This window comes from Adiantum capillus-veneris, chromosome 28 (genome assembly GCF_014529385.1).
Source record: "Adiantum capillus-veneris isolate H3 chromosome 28, ASM1452938v2, whole genome shotgun sequence".
NCBI lineage: Eukaryota > Viridiplantae > Streptophyta > Polypodiopsida > Polypodiales > Pteridaceae > Adiantum > Adiantum capillus-veneris.
This window is the reverse complement of record NC_140958.1, coordinates 136,185,775-136,207,363: the sequence shown is the minus strand read 5'-3', so window position 1 is coordinate 136,207,363 and position 21,589 is coordinate 136,185,775. Positions and strand designations below refer to the sequence as shown.

The 21,589-nt window shown below is 46.5% G+C and overlaps 3 protein-coding genes across 3 annotated transcripts in view; 2 read left to right on the top strand and 1 right to left on the bottom strand.

Annotated features, from left to right (window-relative positions):
- The first annotated feature begins 1,420 nt into the window (after positions 1–1,420).
- Positions 1,421–2,119, top strand: LOC147421360 (2,3-bisphosphoglycerate-independent phosphoglycerate mutase-like). The gene is made up of 3 exons (XM_086504633.1): positions 1,421–1,543; positions 1,750–2,028; positions 2,093–2,119. Exons 1-3 carry the CDS (start codon positions 1,421–1,423, stop codon positions 2,117–2,119), a joined length of 429 nt encoding a protein of 142 aa, XP_086360759.1.
- Positions 2,120–2,286: 167 nt separating this feature from the next.
- Positions 2,287–21,589, top strand: part of LOC147421359 (FAD-dependent oxidoreductase family protein) — a 68,160-nt gene continuing 48,857 nt past the window's right edge. The window contains exons 1-2 of the mRNA XM_086504123.1: positions 2,287–2,508; positions 15,583–15,640. Coding sequence (XP_086360249.1) covers positions 2,378–2,508; positions 15,583–15,640 — 189 coding nt within the window. The 5' untranslated portion in view covers positions 2,287–2,377. The remainder of the gene's footprint in view (positions 2,509–15,582; positions 15,641–21,589) is intronic.
- LOC147421358 (uncharacterized) overlaps positions 2,518–21,589 on the bottom strand; it is a 68,917-nt gene continuing 49,845 nt past the window's right edge. Inside the window, exon 2 of the mRNA XM_086504124.1 lies at positions 2,518–11,846. Within this exon, the coding sequence (XP_086360250.1) occupies positions 11,291–11,846 (556 nt within the window). The 3' untranslated portion in view covers positions 2,518–11,290. The remainder of the gene's footprint in view (positions 11,847–21,589) is intronic.

Sequence of the window (21,589 nt, the reverse complement as noted above, 5' to 3'; positions counted from 1 at the left end):
GCTACTCAAAGTCATATTTGAGCGGGAACAAAGATACTAGATAGAGTCTTCAATGAAAGTTCTGAAATTCCTCGGTACAGAGTTAGTACGACTTACGGCATTTATACCTTGAAAGCGTGGAATTGTGCAATTTGATGAACCAAAATAATATTTTTTCTCCCTTTTTTAAAAAGAGCTTGACTCCAAAATGTTGATTTTCAACGTAACGTTAGCCTCTTCCTCATTGGTCGAGCGTCACTCTCTCTCTAGAACTGAAAGGCCCAAAAGTGAGTCCAGCTTTCTCCTAATGTGATGTAATCACATATGCTTGCATCTTGAAAGCATGTGGCACTACGTAGGAGCAATGATCACGTATGTGAAATGTGTTGTTCTTGGGGAAGCACCAAAGAGTGCTTGAGGAGGTTTCTATCCGGAATGCCATGGAGCCCTCTCCAAATAGATACAAAGTGAGGGCACCTCTCCAAATCCAATCACTTATGCAAATAGGGGCTATTGTGGGGCTGTTACAGAAACATTTTTCTCGGCAATGTGGCAAGCTTGATGAGTCCAAAACACTACTTGACAACATGGACTATGGTGTTAGCACGTTATGCACATGAAGGACGAGATTGATTTGTTCTATGGTGTTGTCAACTTTCCAAACTTGAGTTTGAAACTAAGCAGAACAAGAGTACATATAGTACAGATGGCAGAAATAATCTGGTTTGAACTCTTTACACCAGTTGATATTGATCACCCACTGTTAATGTGCCTTTCACAGTTGAGCACCATCCTTCTTGCTTCCACCAGATTTGGACGTATGAAGCGACGAGTGAATTTTGATGGGCTCTGAATTGACAGAAGTTGAAATATAAAAATTCCCGCTTCTTCCTAAAGTTCCTCCACCCAAATAATCACAAGCATATCTCCTTCATCCTCCATTGTCGTCTCTTGCAGCGGGTTAAGAGCAGGTTATGCCCATCATCGTTGATGCAAGGTGCATCGACGATAGACATTCGATCGCGCGGTGAGTAAGCATTCTCATTCTGTGATTTTTGACACTATGAACGCAGTTAATGAAAACAGTGAGAATTGCACGCTGCCATGGTAATGGCACATTCCCTCGTATTATAAAAATTGGGGAGGACTGTGCAAACTCCCTCGTGCAAGGAGATTTGCATGTTTTGTTTTTTTTTTGAAACATAAAAATGGAACAACAAACAGCTAATAACATTGACATCTTGTATGATTACGAACATTGAGCTTGACAAAGCTCTAAACCTCCTCGTGGTTTTCTGCGTGGTACCCCTCTGAAGCACTACGATCGGTATCTTATTCTTTCGAGGTACACCTCTGAACCACGGCAATCGGTAGCCTCTCTCTCTCTCTCTCTCTCTCTATCTCATCCTTTCATAAATTTTTTCACTTGAGAAGTATTGAAATGGTATATATAGTTTCCAATATTTTGCTCGAGAAAGATTTAGAAGAGTTACAGCAACAAGAAGTGGATGCCTCACTGGCATCTGGAGGGGGGCGTATGCATGTAACTATGGATCGCTATGAGGTACCTTGTGATTGCCAAATACCGACAGTTGCCTTTTGGTTTGAAAGAGCTTGCTAAGATTTCACTATGGGTCTTAATGCATGCATGCAAACACCTTAAGAGCCAAGACAAGATCAATAGGAATTGTCGTTGTTGATTGTTTCACTTTGATTTGGGTCTGCAGTGCAGTGTTGCAGAGTTGGTTTTGTTGGGACTTTGTTAAATAGAATGACTGGAATGTGGTAAAAAGAGGCTTGGATGCACAAGTTCTGGGAGAATATCCTCACAAGTTCAAGAGTGATATAGAAGCTCTTATGCAATTGAAGGCAGATAATTCAAAATTCAATGACCAATACTGTCCTCCGTTTGTGATTGTGGACAAAAATGGCAAATTTGTTGGTCCAACTGTTGATGGTGATGCAATTGTAACCTTCAATTTTAGAGCAAACAGAATGATCATGTTGGCAAAAGCTCTCGAGTATGCAAACTTTCATAACTTTGATAGGGTGCGTGTGCCCAAAATTCACTATACTATGAAGGTACATCTCACATGTACCTTTGGTCTTACAGGTCATACTTGTCCATCCAGGACGATAATAAAAAATATACATCTCTCTCTCTCTCTCTCTCTCTCTTCCCCTTCCCCCCCCAAGTTTTTGTCTTCTAGAGGTTCTTGTTTTCTCTTGCCCTCGGACTCTACGGCTAACGAAGCGCTCTAGCTTTTTTTCTTTGAATAGCTTCCAGCTACGCCAACGGTTAACAAGTACCCGACTGTGTTTGTTTTAAAAGACCTCAGTGTGATTAACGTTCTCAGTGCCCACTGAACATTAACCTACCGATTATCAGCGAGGAAGCATGCTATGCTTTCAACTTTCGTGTACACGCCTCGTACCTTCACTTCACGCCTCGTCTCGCAGACCTCCCCCTCCCTTTCACTTCAAACTAAGAAACGTGCATTCAGCTCTTAACTCAACCTCATCTCGAAGGTGCTGTTCTGTGAGAGAGAGAGAGAGAGAGAGAGTCTTAACGTCTTGTAGGGGCTATCCAGGAAAATGAAAATATGTACAAAATAGTTCACCGGCTGTACAGGAAAATGACAATATGTACAAATAAGAGTCTTATCAAAAGAAGGCTGAATTAGTGATGGTGGTGCATAATGTGTGGAGGGGCATCATGATGGGATTGCGCTCTAGGTCCAGGGGATACAGTCATGATTTGCATGTGTGGGACTCAACTGGGGGTTTAGGTCAGCATGCATTGGTGGGTATGGGGTGGAGAGTCCTCGATGAATGGCTGCAAAATCCGAGAAGTCCTGCTCCACCTGCCCCTGTTTGGTGGGCTGATGCCATGCTTGAATCTCTAGGATCGCCCTCTGACGTCCTTTTGGAGCTCATCACCATGGTGCCCTTGGCCTCCTACGAGACCGAAGAGTCTCCGTCTGCTGGAATGTGACACCTCTATGAGGGGAAGGAAGGGGGCTAGGTTGCATTCCAGGAGAAGTCGATGAGCTAGGATTGTCGTCCTCCACTGGCTCTAGTGGAGGATTGTAGGAGTGATGAGTTCTATTTATCCGAGTATATTCTACATTGCTATGCACTCCCGTTTGTGACGTGTTGACAAAAACTGCTCAAAATAGCAACTTACTTGCGCCGCTGCCAACATTGTGCCAAACGGTCATCAAAAGTAGGAAAGTTGGTGTTCAACATGCAAATTGAGCTCAAGGGAATTTTTCCAGCTCGATTATGTTTTTTATACTAGAAACTGTCTTTTTTGGGTCAAAAACGGCTTGAAAATGGTCTAAAATGACTAGTTTTGGGAAACAAATGGCCAAAAATTGATACATCAACACTTTGGTGGTCGTGGGTAAGCAAGGGTGGTGCTTGCTTATGGTGGAAAAAACCTGCAATTTTCCCCTCGTATCTTTAAAAGATGATCAAAGTGGGTGTGCTAGTGTAGTCCTGTGCTGCTTCTACCTTGTGTTTGAGTATTTGAGGCTCCCATTAGAGTTTTCTCTCTTTAAATAAGCGTTTGTGCTTGTCCTTTGAAGTACCCAAGCTTCCACAAAGTTGCATTGACGAAGAATCAAGGGAGAAAGAAAGGGTTTTTTATAGAACAAACAAGCCGTGTATGTGTGCAATTTGGGTTGGCTTCACCAAAGTATCAAACACAAAGGAGTTTTGAGTTGTCTCAGGTCATTTATGATGTTCGGACATGCAATGATTATGCAGATCCAGTGTCCCATCTGGCTACATGCATCACTGCGTCTTCCGAAGCTTGTAGACAGACAATTGTAGAGTGCGACGAGGCGTGTTCTGCAGGGAACATCAGTTATAGGACCATCAGAGCTGCATACGCCGGTAGCTCGAGGAGTTTCTAGGAGACGAGCTTATGGGTGAGGGTGAGCTTGACACCAGAGAGAGAGACTCACTTTTAGATTGAGAATTCCCTATCGTGCTTTGATCTCGACATGGATAGCCGAAGCGGATAGGATGAATAAGGATTTCTTTGCACGCTTCCGAGAGCGTCCCAAGGGGACTCCTATTAGAGCCTTATGTTATTCTACAGACAGGTTACACACAGATCTTGATGAGGTCCTTGACATAGCTCGAGATTATTTTGAGCATTTTTTTGAGTGCTGGTCAACTTCCTGATGATATTCTGTGTGCCAGAGAAGAGGTTTGGTCTTATAAACAGCTTGTGGTTACAGAGTCTATGTGCCATGTCACAAACTGCTAACGTGTCAAAGCCCTGAAGAAGGGAGAGTCAACTTGCAGATGTCGGCCGAGGGGCCTAAACCCTAAGAAGAACGAGTAACAAAAGAAGAAGTCCTACCAACTTATGGGGACCCCGGCCGATGGGGCCCCAAGTGACATAAAGGAAATAAAGCAGGATCCACACACACACACACACATGAAATTGCATAGCTGCTGATGACGTGACAGATTTCCAAAAATTGCGCTGACATGATGACGTGGCAAGTTGTACGGAATTCCGTGTTTTGCGTTGGCTGATGACGTGGTAGGCTATACGAATTTTCGTAAACTACGCTAGCAGCTTTTTGGCTTTGCTTTTGGACTAGATGCTTTTCAGTTTGAAGGCTTTTTACCTTAAGTTGCTTTTGGGGCCTTGGGCCTTTAAATATGAGGTTAGGGCTCATTCTCTGGCATGCTTCCTGGAGAAGGTGCAAAGTCTAGAGTACCGGCTTGTACTGAGTTGATGCAATATAAAGAAATATCGAAAGGGGCACCAAGGTTTGGGGCCAATACTCTCTGGGGTGGAATTCCGCCACTCCGTGTCGCGTGTCGTCTCTCTTTCACTTCAGTTGTTATTGAAGTGTTAAAAGTCTGTTCAGTCAGTTCTTTTCTATTGGCACGTGGTGCCCGTCGTGTGAGAGTGGTATCAGAGCATCAGGCGTGTGCTTTTCTGAAAGCATTCCAGTCCTACATAGAGCAGACAAAGCTATTGGAATTTTATTTGAGGTATCTTTGGCCTCCAACCCGGACTTCTTTGCCACTCCCACCCTTACTTCATCGCGCATCGGGCGCGCTCCTGTCTTCATCACTGTGTCTTACAGGCATAAGCTATAAAGAACCCGAGACTTGGAATTCATGGATTCAACAGAATATTTGCAGTTTCTGCTCAACGTGTTTACGACATTCTTTCACGGAATCCTCCGCAGAATCTTCCGATGCTACAAAGTTTTCAACAATTTTTGAGCTACATGTTACCCTCCTCTGATGCCTCAGGTGGTACCTCCTCCTCCAGACCCAGAAAGTACAAGAGCTTCCAATCGGCAACCTTCTCAGCCATCTGTGCCGACCGGGGGAGTCTTTAGAAATATGGTGTAGCCATCTGACCCTGATCCAGTGTAACCGCCTTTGCCACCGCCATTGCCTCCACCTCCACCACCACCACCGCCACTAGGCTACAATGGTTGGAGTCCATATGGATACCCTTATTATCCATACCCGGGATATGCATCTAACCAACCCAAAGATTTCAAAGATAGCTGCACGACAGTCAAATTTTTCACTTTTTCCGTGGTGAAAGATCACAAGAAAGCATTGCAGTTCCTACAACAATTCGACAACATCTATGCTTTAGGGAACTATACAGAAGAATCCAAGATCTCTCGAGCAATGGTGTTGTTCAATTGCGACACAACCGCATGCTCCAAGGACCAAGAAGGCTTTCAAGGCAGTTTTTGCATGTAGTTACATGACTTCGATGTTTGAAGTCCGGATTTTGGCAGTGGGGCAACTTGAAAATGCTTGCCACCGAAATCATGGACGACTATAACCAAAGGTTTCTCAACGTGTACCTTTCGGTGTCCTTTAAGTTCATTTCCTTGGATGACTAGTGCGAGTGCTACACCATTGGATTGCCATCACCATTGCAGGAATATTGTCTCTCCAAGCAAGTCTCTACCATGCATAGCTTATGGACCATGCCGTGGTCGGCTACAAGCTCATGAAAGGAAAGTTGGAGTTTACCACAGAAGAACCTCCGGCCACTAACCAGAACTCCTGGCAACAACGAACAAATTCTCGGGAATCCCGTGAAAACCAATCTCAACGGCCTCGTCTAACACGTCAACGAGACGCCTTATTACAAGAAGGCCGATGCTTCGAATGTTTCCAAATAGGGCATACGTTCAATACATGTCTTGAGCGAGCCTCGACGTCCTCAGTGCAACCTTCTGCTTCTACGTCAGATAGATCCCCGGGGCCACCTCCGGCCAAGAAGGCTAGACTTGCTATTGGACTAGTACTCGATATTTATGGTATACACCTCGAGAGTTTTAATGAATTATACAGAGCTTATGGAAAAGTCAACGGCTTGAAAGCCCTTATTTTCTTTGACCTTGAAGCTATGGAGAACTTCATCCATTCAGAATTCTTGAAGCAGATGCACTTTGATTATGATGCAGAGGGTGGAGAAATTGAAGCTGAGCTAGCCACGGGGCAAACTCAGAAAGTGGTACCGCTCATTGGTGCACTTCCAGTGTCTATACAAGATTATCATGGAAAAGCTGATTTCCACATTATGATGTTGGGCAATTGCGACATTCTCTTGGGCATGCCCTGGCACGACAAGCATGATGCAACTCTCTAGGTTCGGAACCAAACCATCACCGTGATGCAGAAGGGCAAGCCCGTTGTCCTCAAAGTTCGGTTGTCCGAACAAAACCCTGAATGACCTCTCTAGTTGTTTTCTAGTTAGATATTTTGGAACATTGTTTGAGACAGTATTGTTTGAAATGGATGGTATCTGTTTTAAACCTGTCTTGGTGCCGGTTTGAATTGTTTTGACTGTGATTTTAATACTGGTTTCAATAATTGGTGATTTGACTCCCGGGTGGAGAAGTGAGAAATACTGTTTTGGTATTGTTTGAACCTCGGAACGACGTAGGCCGATGCATGGGGAGCCTTCTGTTGTATGCTAGAAAACCTCCGAACGATGCAGGCCGATGCTTGGGGAGCGTTTGGTTGTTGTTTGAACCTCCAAGCGACGCAGACTGCGGTCTAAGGAGCGTTTGGTTGTACAGTCCTCTGAGCTCATGGCCCGAACCTTTTTAGGTTATTTGCAAGGGGAGTGACGAGGTAGTCATTGAGTAGCTTCATACCGCAGACCGTTTGTCTCGAGGGAGTGCTCAGCGGCGTTGTTTGTTGTGTCTTGTAACATGCATATACAAGCATTTGTGTTGCATTGTGATGTGCCAACCACTGAATATTCCTAATTGGATGAGATTGCATGGTTTGTAATTTTAGTGCATCAAGACACTCGTGGAAGATCGGTACGGTCTGGGTGTGATGGCTAATTTTACTACGTCGAAATATCAAGAGTTCCGATCTGGTCGAAAGGAACTCCTTGATCAAAAGAGCTGAAAGGAGAAGCTAACTCCTTAACAAAATGAGCAAAGTGATTGTCCCTCGGAATGACCATTATGACCCTCGGAAATTTTTGAGCTAACTTGAGTTGTTTTGCAGATATCTGTAATTGCGGACAACTACTCTCTTTCAAGAAGGGGAGATGTCACAAACTGCTGACGTGTCAAAGCACTGAAGAAGGGAGTCAACTTGTAGATGTCGGCCGAGGGGCCTAAACACTAAGAAGAACAAGTAACAGAAGAAGAAGTCCTACCAACTTATGGGGACCTGTCCGATGGTGCCCCAAGTGACATAAAGGAAATAAAACAGGATCCACACATACACACACATGAAATTGCGTAGCTGTTGATGACGTGGCAGATTTTCAAAAATTGCGATGGCATGATGATGTGGCAAGTTGTACGGAATTCCGCGTTTTGCGTTGGCTGATGACGTGGCAGGCTGTATGGATTTCCGTAAATTACGTTGGTAGCTTTTTGGCTTTGCTTTTGGACCATATGCTTTTGAGTTTGAAGGCTTTTTACTCTAAATTGCTTTTGGGGCCTTGGGCCTTTAAATATGAGGTTAGGGCTCATTCTGTGGCATGCTTCCTGGAGAAGGTGCAGAGTCTGGAGTATCGGCTTGTACTGAGTTGATGCAATATAAAGAAATATCGAAAGGGGCGCCAAGATTTGGGGCCAATACTCTCTAAGGTGCAATTCCGCCACTCCGTGTCGCGTGTCGTCTCTCTTTCACTTCAGTTGTTATTGAAGTGTTAAAAGTCTGTTCAGTTTGTTCTTTTCTATTGGCACGTGGTGCCTGTCTTGTGACATGCCATACGTTGCTAGGCCCCTTCTCTATGTAGGAGACGCATGATGCAGTGGTTGGCCTAGATGGTGGCACGTGTCCTGGAGACGATGGGTTGACTAGACAATTTTTTTGCAGTTTTGGGATGCACTTGGCCCCATTATGCTTTCAGGTTTACAACAAATATTCGACACATGAGAAATGCCTGCCTCTATGTGTTCGGGACTTATTTCTCTTATACGGAAAGGCGGAGATACATCATCCCTTCAACAATGGAGACCGATCACTCTCATGTTTCTCGTGTATAAGATCTTTATTCGCATGATTAGTATGCGGTTGAACCCCTTTATGCCCGATCTCATCCATGCTTCACAGAGTGCATTTTGGATAACATCTTCACTTTCTATGAGGCAATCAAGTGGGCTCATTAGACAGATCAGCCTATAGTGTTCATGCTTCTTGAAAGCTTATGATAGAGTAGGGTTGGGGTTTCTTGGAGGGCACTATTCAGAGGATGGGTTTTGCCTTTACTGCTCTCAGTGTTGTCTTGACTAGAGGCCACATTTGATAGCGTGTTCCTTTGTCTCGTTCAGTCCAAGAGGGATGTCCCGTAGGAGCATCCTTCTTTTCGTTTTTGGTTGAGGCCATGTCTCTCTTCCTACGCCACATGACCCCATAGTTGAAAAATCTTACTATGCCTTTGGATGACTTGCCCAATTTGTTGGATCAAGAGTATGCAGATGACACTATGCTCTTTGTACGATACAACACACCCACCTTGGACAGTCTACAGGATGCTCTTGCTACCTGGGGTGGTCTAGATGGCTCTACTAACACTCGACCCCGAGTATATTGTGACAATCATTTTGCCTAAAGTGGAGGGAGGCTTGGGGATTATTGATCCAGAGTTGCAGAATAAAGAATTGGTTGCCAAGCTCATAGTACGTGGAATGTTTCCAGGAGCTCAGCCTTGGAAACTGTTTCTGCACCATGCTTTGTCACATACCCATCCTTGTTTTGGATCTATGGGTACAACCGGCGTTTGGTGTCTGGCTATTAGATTCATCTTACAGATGCATCCTCGGATACGTCCCATTTATCACCATTCATGCATTGCTTGCTGCGGATTTAGAAGGAATTACGTCTTGCTTTGATTTGACCCTACCTTCCTATGTCGAGGAGGTAGTGAGCCAACCACTTGTATGGAATGCATATGTGACAGATTCAGAAGGGCGTTAGCTAGGCGAGAGGACTCACATTGATTGGGCTAGATGGGATGACGGGCCAACTGGCTTCTTACACCGTTGGTCAGATGCTTCGTTGGTTGGTGCAGAGGTTACTGGAGCTACCCACGGGATCTGCAAAGCGATTGCTGCCCATATGAGAGAGATTGATGAGACTATTCCACTTGAGTGGTATGACTTCATCGGGGGACAAACACTCTTAGCTTCTTACCAAAGTTGGTGGGTGTACTACGATCCTCGCTTGGGAGCCCCGATTGTTGCTTAGCAGGGGACTCTAGTCTTTAGCATTGTCGAGAATGGCCATCATGAACGTCTTGTCCGGTTGGAGTTTTCGGATGAAGTTCAACATGGTTAGCAGTTGATTGCCCATTGACAGCATGTTAGAGTGGTAGGCTCTTTCGAGAGGAGAGCATGCATTGACCCTATTCTCTTTACTAAGGAGGCACCACTTTGGAGATTGTGGATTCGACAGGGAAAGCCCCTTATTTAGTTGGACCGGAATACTGGTGAGTGGCAGTGGTCTTCGATGAACGATGATGGATCCCCCCTATCCGTTTTTTTATTACATTGTATCCCTTGGGCGGAGGCTTCTTTTGTGGGCACGACAACACCTCAACGTCCACGCGAGCTAGAGTATAGCAAGAATAACGCATCCTCCCAGCTTTCCAGCGGTAGTTTTGGTCATGCATATGGACCCTCTAGATCAACCGAAGGGTATGGTTTTTCCCTTGGATGATAGCACACGCATGATTGCTTTGGCATTTGGTCAGCAATCACTGGTCATGATCCGACTTGTCAGAGTCTGTCCATATGCGCAACCAATGTGGATGACAGTTCGTTATTTGTTGACCAGAGTGGGCATCCATGATGGGTTCGTGACGTTGGTGCGACCAAAGTTGGTCGGAGCTGGGAATTGTGCTATGCAGTGCTAAGGCTGCAGACAAGTGCAAGCTTGAGAGCAGTTGCATGGCTTCTGCAATTTCCGGGGTCACATACCCTTTTTTAGGGCCTGCCAACATATCCGGTCTTCATGCTTACTCACTGAGGTCATAGATTGGGCACTCTATAGATGATTCGAGATGCAGGTCACCGGTTGATATGCAACACGATATGCAACGGGGCAATTTTCACACGATATGCAGCATCACGCTTTGGAGCATGTGGAAGACTCGATGTGTCCACATTCTGGGCTAACTTTCCTCCCCTACATCCACCATTTTGACAAGCATTTGGGGGCATACTCGTCGTAGTACACTTCAGTCGGAACCTCCCGGCAAGCGGAATGCGTCTTCTTTCACACATGGGCAAGGTCGTTAGCTCTTTTTAGTCGAGATAATGCCCACATCACATGACATCATGCAACCCTACATAGGTTCATCTTACACTCATCGTATAGACCACCTTGCTTTTCACATAGCCTACACATTGTTACCTTGCTTTTGTACTTCCTCTGGGTGATAGGCCATTGAGCATCTCTGGAGGTCTCTTATGTACATAGAATACAGCCCCTTGTCTCGCCACAGAGAGAGAGAGAGAGAGAGAGAGAGAGAGAGAGAGAGAGAGAGAGAGAGAGAGAGAGAGAGAGAGAGAGAGAGAGATACATTAACGTCTACAAAAGGCCAAAATGACTTATGGGACCAACAAGTTACAAATTGGTGAATCTAATACAAAGTCTGTGCGCTAAAAGAAGAATAACATCCTAAACGAATTGTTGTAGCGAAAATGAAAGTGGGGGAAAGACTAGAGACTCTCTAGTCAATACAAAGGTACAAAATAATGAGGGATGCAAGAAACTTAAGCTTCTAAGAAGGGGATAATCCTCTAGCTCAGAGTAAATTGAGCATCGGTTAGTGTCGGATCTCCTCGATGTCCTCCATGGTCAAAAGCCTGACTGGGCATCGTGCGTGGCGTGCCAAAATAATCCAAATCCTTTTCTGTAATCTCTGTCTATGCTGGGATGCCCTCCTCTGTAATCGTGGATGCTTGGATCTCCCTAGGTCCAATGCACAGTCAATCAGTGTGCCTCTAGTGGAGGTTGGATCCGATACGTGTTGCAGAACCTGTCTGTCTTGGTGCCTACTGGTAATGGCTGGCCTAAAATAGTCCGTAACCTGGCGCTGACCCTGTCTCTCCGATCGCCTCAACAAGCAATCTCTATGTCTCCTCAATTCAAGCAAGAACAGACCCAAGCATCTCTGATCCTGGTATCCCATAACTTTGGAAAGTGGTCCAAAACCCTCCTTGGATAAGCAATGGAATCGCCTGCGAATCTCATAGTATGCGGAGCAATGACATATGTAATGCAGCTCTGTCCCTGGCTCCCTATGGCATACATGACATACCCTAGCCTCAGCTGGAACTCCTCTATATCTGCCGGTCTCAATCTCAAGTTGGTGTGAGGATGTGCGTATCTGGCCAATAGCACATAGTTACCCGGAACGGGAACGGGGAACGGGAACAGTAGGGTGCGGAACGGGACGGGAACGGGAGGGAGGCGAGGGGCCGGAACGGGAACGGGGCCGGAACGGTAGACCAAAGAAACTATATATATTATATGTATTATAGGCTCATATGTTAGTGAAAAACTATAAGCTAAGCTTTTGAATTCGACCATCCTAATTAGAGCCATATTTACACATGTTGTACGATGACGGAGCTTGAGACAAGGATGGAGTTTGACTCTTGAGAGAGAGAGAGAGAGAGAGAGAGAGAGAGAGAGGAATGGAGCTTGAGACACGAGAGGGAGGGATGGAGCTTGAGAAAGAGAGGTAGAAGCCACATTTGTTCTTTGAGGGTGTTGTGCTTTCCGCCAAAAAGGAACAGAAAGAAGCCAGAGCTCCATGTCCAAGCTTAAAGCTTTAGCAAGGAGAGTAGCTCAGTAGAGATGTTGAGAGCTTGAGGAGGAGGTGAGACGAGCCTCCAGAGTCCAAACAGCCCCAAATCAGCCCTCTAAATAGCCCCCAAACAGCCCCAAATCAGCCCTCCAAATAGCCCCAAATCTGACCCCAAATAGGCCCCAATAGCCCCAAACATGCCCCCAAATAGCTAGTGAAAAAAGTTGACTTTTTGGTTTGACCGTTCCGGATTCCCGTTCCGCCGTTCCGCCCCGTTCCCCCCCCGTTCCGGGTCGTCGTTCCGGTTACACCCCGTTCCGGAACGGTGTTCCGTTCCCGACTCCGTTTCGAGAGCCAGACCCGTTCGGAACGCCGTTTCGGAACATTTAGGGTCCGTTCCGCCCGTTCCCTATTACTATGCAATAGCACACCCCACTGTCATAGGACGGGCATCACATGCCAATAGAAAAGAACAGACCGAACAAACTTTTAGCACTTCAATAACAATTGAACTAAGAGAGAGAGAGAGAGAGAGAGAGAGAGAGAGAGAGAGAGAGAGAGAGAGAGAGAGAGAGAGAGAGAGAGAGAGAGAGCACACGTAACACGGAGTGGCGGAATTCCACCCCAAAGAGTATTGGCTCCAAACCTTGGCGTCCCTTTCGGTATTTCTTTATATTACTTGAACTCAATACAATGCCGGTACTCGCGCTCTGCACCTTCACCTAGAAGAGTGCTAGAGACTGAGCCCTTCGCACATATTTAATAAGTATATGCATCTGTATACTCCACAATCTCCTGCACATAGGTAAATGTTGGAGCTGACCTCTTGACCCACTGTGGTGTGGTGTTAAACACCATAACCTTGGTAAAACCAAGGTTTACAGACAATCCACTATCCTCCGCAAACACATGTAAAGCATCCAAATGGTGCTGCATTCCCTCTGGGGAGTTGGAAATCAGCACAATATCATTAGCATATAACAGAAGTGGGTTCCATGTCCCTGCTAGCTGCACTCATCTGTCCCTCAATCTCGTAATGTAATCAAAGGCCTCATCTACATACATACCAAACAAAGTAGGAGATAGCGGGCATCCCTGCTTCACTCCAATAGTGGAGTGAACCAGGCTAGAAATTCCCTCGATAGTGAGTACCTGCCTCGCAACTGATCTGTATAAAGCCATAATCCCCCAAATGAGCTCTGTGGGTACCCTCATGACCTACAGTCCCCGCATCAGTCTAGCTCTGGGTACTGCTTTGTGGAAGTCCACAAAGCTACAATATATTCGTTTCCCATGTGACCTGCCCTCCTCAATATGTTCGTAGAGTCAGGATGTGATCAAGAGTAGAGAAACCCCTCCTGGAGCCTGCCTGTCCTATTGCTCGTATACCCTGTCTCTTTGACCATCTCCTCAGTTGTTGCTCGAGAATGGATGCGTATAACCGTGCTAATGTGTGACCGATCATAATAGTGCGGTGGTTTCCAGGCTCCATACGGTCTCCCGTCTTTAGGATAGGCACGATAGTAGACAAACTCCAAGTCTCAGGCATGCCCTAACACATAGCACGGTTGAAAATAATAGCTAGAAGCTTTGCAAACATATCTTTGGCATGAATAAAATGCTCGGCCACTAATCCCTCATGATCATAAGCTCTCCCATGCTTTATCTTGTTAATGGCTTTCTTTACCATCTCTATTGTAAAGAAGACATGCATATGGGCATGGCTCTGGTGGATCCGGTAGAGGTGGCTGCCCCGACACTTTATATAGGGTTATTGCATATCGTCCCCACACCTTCGGTCCCCGGAGAAGTAATAGCTAGAGCGGGAGAGGATTCATGAAAAAGCCGCCAAGCCTCTCCTGACTCAAAAATAACTAGTATAACTCTTGCTCAAGGCTAGCCAAAAATGCCCTCTTCTTCCAACGTACTAAACGCCGGAAGGCAATGCACGACTCTCTATGAGTGATGACTCCCAGAGAAACCTCTCTCTGTAGTCGGGCTCTCAAATATCTGCACTCCTCATCATACCAATTGTTTTGGGGCATAGTCCCATAACGACGTCTTTGCTCGGGTTGTGTTTGTGGATAAGCCTCCCTAGCTGCATCCTGTAGAGTCTCTGTGAGAATATGGGTGAGCTAGGTCACCCTAGATCCTCTGTGCATAGGCGTCTATAAATCCCATCCATGTAAACAAAGTCCGTCTCCGAAGTGAAAGTATATCTTGTAGGACCTCCTGCTAGTGTCCTTTGAGCTGTGGTGAAGTGGAAAGAGATGTCCAGTGTCAAAAGGGCATGGTCCACTGCTACCCCAATGGGCTGGGGTCCAACTGTGAAGTCCTCAACATGGGAAAGAAAGCTCGGAGTGGCGATAATATAATCCACTGTGCTAGCCTCGTGACGATGTGGGAAGCAAGTAAACCAAGTAGCTACTGGGAATCTTTGTAAGCCATTAAGTATGGCTAACCCATGTGCGGTACCCATATCTAGCAAGTATCTCCCATACTCTGTACATTCGGTATCCTCTGGGCGTCTGTCCAGCCCCATGTCTATGGTGTCTAACTCTCTCAACATCTTCTCCGAGGTATCATAGAAGACTGTCTGATGGTTGCCGTTCGGGCATTGAAGTCCCCCATGAGAATGATGTCCCCATTCCTAGAGAACTCCCATATGTCATCATCAAGCACAGAGAAAGGAGATTCTCCTCTAGGTGACGCATAGGTTGATGTACTTGGAGCAAAGTAGCATATAGAAATATAGAGAAATTTGCCTGTGTCAGCCTTCAATTTGACACACATGTACCTGGCATGATCGTCTCTCCAAACAATATGTACAAAGACTGCAAATCTTCCCTGAAAAGAACTGCAGCAAACCCCCCCCGCCCGCGGATCCTCCACTCCCATGCTTAGATCTCGCATCTACTCGATGAGCCGTCTCCCATCTGTATCCAGTCACATGTGGCATCATCTGACCCGGGGCCTCGTGAGTCTGTGAATAGAACACAAAATCTCTGTCTCTAAAGCTGTCCTCAAAGGCAACCACATCAAGCTTGAGAGACCCATTGCAGTTCCACACTGCTATTTTAGAGAGAGAGAGAGAGAGAGAGAGAGAGAGAGAGAGAGAGAGAGAGAGAGAGAGAGAGAGAGAGAGAGAGTCTGTCTCCAAGTGTGTTATAGATTTGGAGACACTAACTTTTTGTTAGTTAGTGTCTCCAAGTGTGTTATAGATTTGGAGACACTAACTTTTTGTTAGTTAGTGTCTCCAAATGTGTTACAGATTTGCAAAATACATAATGTGAGCTGATAAACAGATATGCAGTTTTGGGAGCTGGTTTTGCTGGTTTATCAGTGGCTTGGCACCTCTTACAGGTTCCGCTTTTCTCTATCTTGCCTCTGAACACATAAACTGAACTTTATTTCTGCTTTTTGGGTTTTATTTTGTCCCTTCTTGAATTGCAGCTATGTTCTTGGCACAGTGCTTAAGTTTAGCTCATTTCTTGGTTTGTGAAAGTGCATTGTTTTCTGTCACTTATTATTAGTAGTATCAGACTGAATCGACGGTCACTCTTTCTACGGGAAGATGCCAGCAGAGCCAATGTAAACCTTTGTGCCTTCATTTGCCAAGTGCTCCTGCTCCCTCGCGCTGTGGTGGCATGAGAAGGGCGTGTACTTAAACTACCTTCAAAGAGAAAGCTTGTGTTTTTTTTAATCCCCTTGTGGTGAAGAAGCGACTCTTTTGGTGATGGCTTTCATCAAGAAGGTTTTAGCCATGAGCCTAAGAAATATTGCCAAGAAGGGGTCTTGAGTTTTCTAAGAGGCTACATGATAACACAGGCAGAGATCCTACTATGCTAGGGAGCATATTGGTTCGTAGTACATTGGTTACAGTGACGACTGTCCAGTATTGGTGATGTGGGCTTAACTCTAGATGAAAGCAAAGCTGATTAGGTCCATGCATGAAGAGAAAGGCTTTTTGTTGGTTCCTTAGTAGTTGTTTTGAGGAGTAAATGCTTTTTCTATGACAATAATACACCAGAGAGGTTTGAATAGAGCTCAGGTTAGATATGTCACCTCCTGTTATATGCACCAGTTCTTAGCATTGGATAAAGCAAGGTGTTTACCTCCTCCTTGTTGACATGTAGAAAAATGGAGATGCATATAGGCTAGATATAGCTCCTTCCCTCTCTTACACAGGCCCTGCTTTTAGAAACTTGATTTTTCTGTTGACACTAACTGACCGCAACTTTTGTTTCATTGGTTGTTGAGATCCTTAAAAGTTTCAGTGCCAGGAAAATAGCATTTCATTTTTATGGTCACGGAATTCTTGATGGTAAGGGACTTCAGCTCCACCAAACAGAATTACATTAGAAAATTTGGAGTTGTGATGGGCTTAAAAGCTAGATCTAAGATGTCTATAGGAGGTGATGTTTGACAAAGGTTCTGGAATCTTACAGAGGGGTCTAAACATAACTTCTGATATATGAGGACCATTTACATCACTACGTGTTAAATTTTCTCAAGGGGAATGCCTTATGGAACATACAAATGATAGGTAGTTGAATGCCAATGATAAAGAAGTCCACGACATTCACCCTCTAGTAATGGATTTAAATTCCAGCGTGTTGTAACTAGCTATGGTGGTTTTTTGGTCTGAGACTATTGTTTCTCTGCTTTTGTATGAATATACATGATTAGAATTTAGGTGGAAATCTCCAGCTTTTTTGAGGCAGCATATACTAGATGCAGCTGTGATAGATCCAATATCCAGGCTTTCTCTAATAGAATCTAGCAATTCAGATTGCTGCTACAACCTTTCTGAGTTGAGCATTTGACAATGTCAGCTGCATCTGTAGTCTCTTGCTATGCAAGGTGGTCTTCTCTAACTGTTTTATGAATTGATATCTGCCTTGCATTTTAAGTTGCGTATAGTGTGGTGATGATGATGAGCAAAAAACGTAGCTGGGAACACTTATTTTCTATTTAACATCTGTGGGAGGGCTTTTGCATAGAGTAATGTGACTTGTCTAACATGGGAGTAGAGTTCTGCTGTGTATTTTGATGTGCTAACATAGCTGCTGGGCTATCTTTTTCCAAGAAAAAGATCCTTCTATTAGCTAATAAAACTGCCCATTGGGCTACAAACTGCCCCAACAAGAGGGAGGGGGGGGGGGGCTACATCAGCATGAGGGGAGACTCTCCCAATGAAAAACTGAGATATGTACAACGAAGGCTAAATCAAGATATGGGAGGGGGAATTTGGAAACAACCACACGGGTGGCCAGTAGTGTCATCTAGGAGCCCCATGGACCATGGTGTAGAAAGGGCCCTAGACACCATAGTCGTAGATATGCCTCGTGGCACTCCCGCATGCCGTTGGAGCTGCCCTGTAGCCTCTCGAACTGACCTCGAAGTGTGTGGATCAGCTCCAGCCATATATCTCGTATAGTCTCCTCCGGGGTGATGGGGCGGGCCTCGAAGATGCGGAAGCAATGGGCTCTCCATATGAACCAGAGAGTGGAGAGCCCGGCTGCAGATAAGCTCCCAACAAAGCTCTCTATCACTGCTCCACTCCTGGCTGGAGTGTGGGCCGGACTTCTTGTATCACAATCATCCTGCTACCTGAGGACAACTCAAACCGAAGTGCTGGGCCCGTGAGGATGGACTAGCAGCAGCACCCCAAGTGTATTGACTCGCTGACGACAGGGCTGGCATCAGCCGTAGAATCGGAAGCCAAACTTGCTGCGCCATGGGGCAGTCCCATAGACGATGCCTCTGCGACTGAATTGGGTGGTCACACGCGGCACAGCCCGTTGGATGGCCATTGTAGACCAACCAACACCCCACTGCAGTAGCTCGATGAGCGACGAGCCACTGGAACATGGTGACTCTCCTCGGCTGTCCTCCCACAAGCGCTCCCAAAAGTTGTCCAGGAACTCAGCTATGAGACCCTCCTCCTGTTAGTGACCTGCTGCAGCAGGGTGGGCCTCTCTCCGAGCAGCCAAAATGTGGCACCCCAGTTGTGTTTTTTTCCAAGAAAAAGATCCATCATTAGCTAATAAAACTGCCCACATGGCTACAAACCACCTCTACAAGAGAGAGCTGCATCAGAAAAATGGGGAGACTCTCCCAATGAGAAAGTAACTTATGTACAATGAGAGCTAGGTCACGAGATGCGAGGAGAAAATAGCCACTCAAGTGGCCCGTAACGCCATCTAGGCACCCTGAACCATGGTGAAAAAAGGCCTTGGGCGCCAGAGTCGCAAGAAAGCCTCTCGGCACTCCCGCATGCGGTCGGAGCTGCCCCGAAGTCTCTCAAACTGACCCCTGAGTGTATGAATCAGCTCCAGCCAAAAGTCATCCTAGAAGCTTGGCAAGAACTCAGCTGTGAGGCCCTCTTGCTGCCAGTGAAGTGCTGCTGCTGGGCAAACCTCTTCGCGGCCAGTATGTGTCGCCCCAAACGAACTGTGCACTGGAAAAAGGAGTTCCTGAGTGATTGGCTGAAGAGAAAGGATCCCACCAGAACCACTCTCCCGGGTCCCATTGCACTCGTGCCAAAGGGCGACTCTCTCAAGCCCATAACCGCCAGTGTCCTGACTCAAGCTCTGCAGGGTTAGGACCTATGACACAGGTCCTACCACAGATGCCCACCACTCAGATCCTTCGAAAATAGAACTTTGCAACATGCGGTGCCTCTATTTGGACTCTGTGAAGGTGACCCTCTCCTTGCACCTCAAAAAATATGTGTGGTACTGACTCCGAACAAGCACGAACTTCCATGAGGACTTCCAGCCGTGTGAAGGCCCCCATCCATCTCGGAGCCGATGCCTCAAGAGGGGTATGCCACTCAGCTGGTATAGCCTCTGCATTATTTTGACACATGCTCTGCACCCCCCTCATGGCTTGTAACTGTATGCTTTGAACCTCCTCGGACAAGCCTGAAAACTGAAGCCAATCACCGAGAGTGCGGGCTGGACCCTCTACCATGGGACCCAAAGAAACGTGAGGCATGCTACCAACCAAGTGGCCTCTGTGTGTGCTAACCATGGGGTTCTAAACAAGAGGCTGTCTCAAGCACTCCTCAATGCTAGTGGGCTGATGCTGCTCCAGGCCACTCCTCAACTGCTCCCAAGCCCTAAGCAGGCTCGCAGCAAAACTGTCCTCTTAGGTTCCTGCTCAGACCAACCCTCTGCATCTCTGTGAAAATCCACTTGATGAACGGGCTCCAAAGCTGCTTGCATGAGGGACTCGGGCTCGAATCCAGTGAAGTAGCAGCTCTTCCAGGGCTCCTCCCCCGGAAGAATTCCTCTGACCACCAACTTCCCAAGGAGGGCTTTGCTCTGCAGTGCTAGGATCGATGATCCCTTGCCCCCCTGAGAACATGGTAAGTGATGACGTACTAGGACACTTTGGTCCAGGCTGAGTGGGTGTCACACCCTGACCACAAAAAGTTCCCGATCAACCTCTCCAACTGGCTAATGCGGGAAGTCGAGAAGATCTAGCAAGGCGTGATGTACCACATAGTAGCCAACAGCACCTGGTTGACCACTACAACTCTGCTAGCCAAAGAGAGTCGTGCCAAACTCCAATGGAGTAGTGTCCTCCTAATGGAGAGGAGGAGGGGAGAAGTTTGTTTCTCTGGAGACAAATCCAAGCTGACCTAATAGCCTAGATAGCATATAGAAGTCCCTGGGGGGATCCACGTGAAGCCCTCCCGCAGCGACCAATCTGGCGTAGGAGCACTGCCAACCCAGAAAGCCACCGTCTTTCTTCAGTCGATTAGTGCTCTTGACGCACAACAAAACACTTGAAGAGTGTGCTGATACCTGTGCAAATTGGCCTGATGGACCTCCAAGTACATGGCTGAGTCGTCAGCAAACTCAACGTCAAGCAACTCGTCTCCCCTAATGGGGAGCTCTAAACCACGCAAACCCACGTTGTGTGAAGTCAGAAATCTGCTCATCGCCTCAACATAGAAGAGCAACGAAAGGGGGCAAGAGGACAACCGTGTCTAACCAAACGTGTGAGCATGAAGCGCTCCCCTCTTCCCTTGCCAACAACACCTGACTTGTACACACATCTATACAGAGCTGACACCCCTCTGATCCAAGTATCTAAGAACCCCATCTTGCGTAGAGTGCCCTCCAAGAAATCTCAGTCAACTCTGTCGTATGCCTTCTCAAAATCGAGAAGGAGAATCACAAGGTCCTCTTCTTGGAGGCATGCAAGGGTTGAAGCCTCCTAAAAGGTGAAGATGTTGTCAAGGATACTGCGCTCCTTGACAAAACCTATCTGAGTCCCATGTTTAATGCTCTCAAGTAGCGGCTGAATTCTCAAATTCAGAGCCTTGGCTAAGATTTTGTAGGCTGAGTTAAGAATGGTGATGGGACGCCACTGCCGAATCTCATCCAAGGCGCCCCTTGGGATAAGGTAAATCAAACCCTCGCTCATGCTGTTAGGCATCTCTCCAGTGTACAAGATGTGCTTGTAAGCGCTACAAAGATCTTGACCAAGCAGCTCCTAGTACTTCAATAAAAAACTGGGAGTCAAACCATCCTCCCCTGGGCAGCTGTCCCAGGGGAGTGCCCTGAGGGCCTCATGTAGCGCCTCCACTTGGAGAGGCATCTCAAGTCTCTGACGCATCTCCTCAGTAACCAGGCAAGGCATCTATGCCCAAACCTGCTCTCTGCATGCATCCTGACGCTCTGATTGAGGCTCAGCTGAGAGCAACTCTCGGTAAATGTTAGTAGCAACTGCACGCATATCCTTAGGCTCTGTGGCTACTGACCCATCAGGTCTCCTCAACTGGCAAACATTGGTGTGTGCATCGCGAGGCCCCATAGTCTTAGAGAACTCACCAATAACTGTCTCCCACTTGGGTCCACTGAGAGGCTTGCCGATGGAAAGCAAACTCATGGCTTCGCTCCTCAATAGTAATCAGCTCCTGTCGGGCTTGTTGTATCTGCTCCTCCATCATCCGTTGTAGGGAAGCAATGTTTGGTCGAAGCCGTTTCTCCTCTTCCTTGGTTGCAGCCAAACGAATTGCAGACTCCTAAAGGAAGAAAAGCTCAGCAAGTCCAGTGGCCAGTCTACTAGTTGGGGTGCCGTATGTGCTCGAACTCTCTGTTCAAAGCGCCCCCACCTACCCTTTGAGCTCTGTATCCAGTAAAATCCTCTCAGGGATGCGCAATAAGGTACTCCCACTCCCCTGCCTGTGTGCCAAAGTAAGAATCACAGGCGCATGATCTGAAAAGCTGGTCCCTCCTAAAATGCCTACAGATCCTCCCTTGTCATAGACGTGGTCATTGGCATAGAATCGAT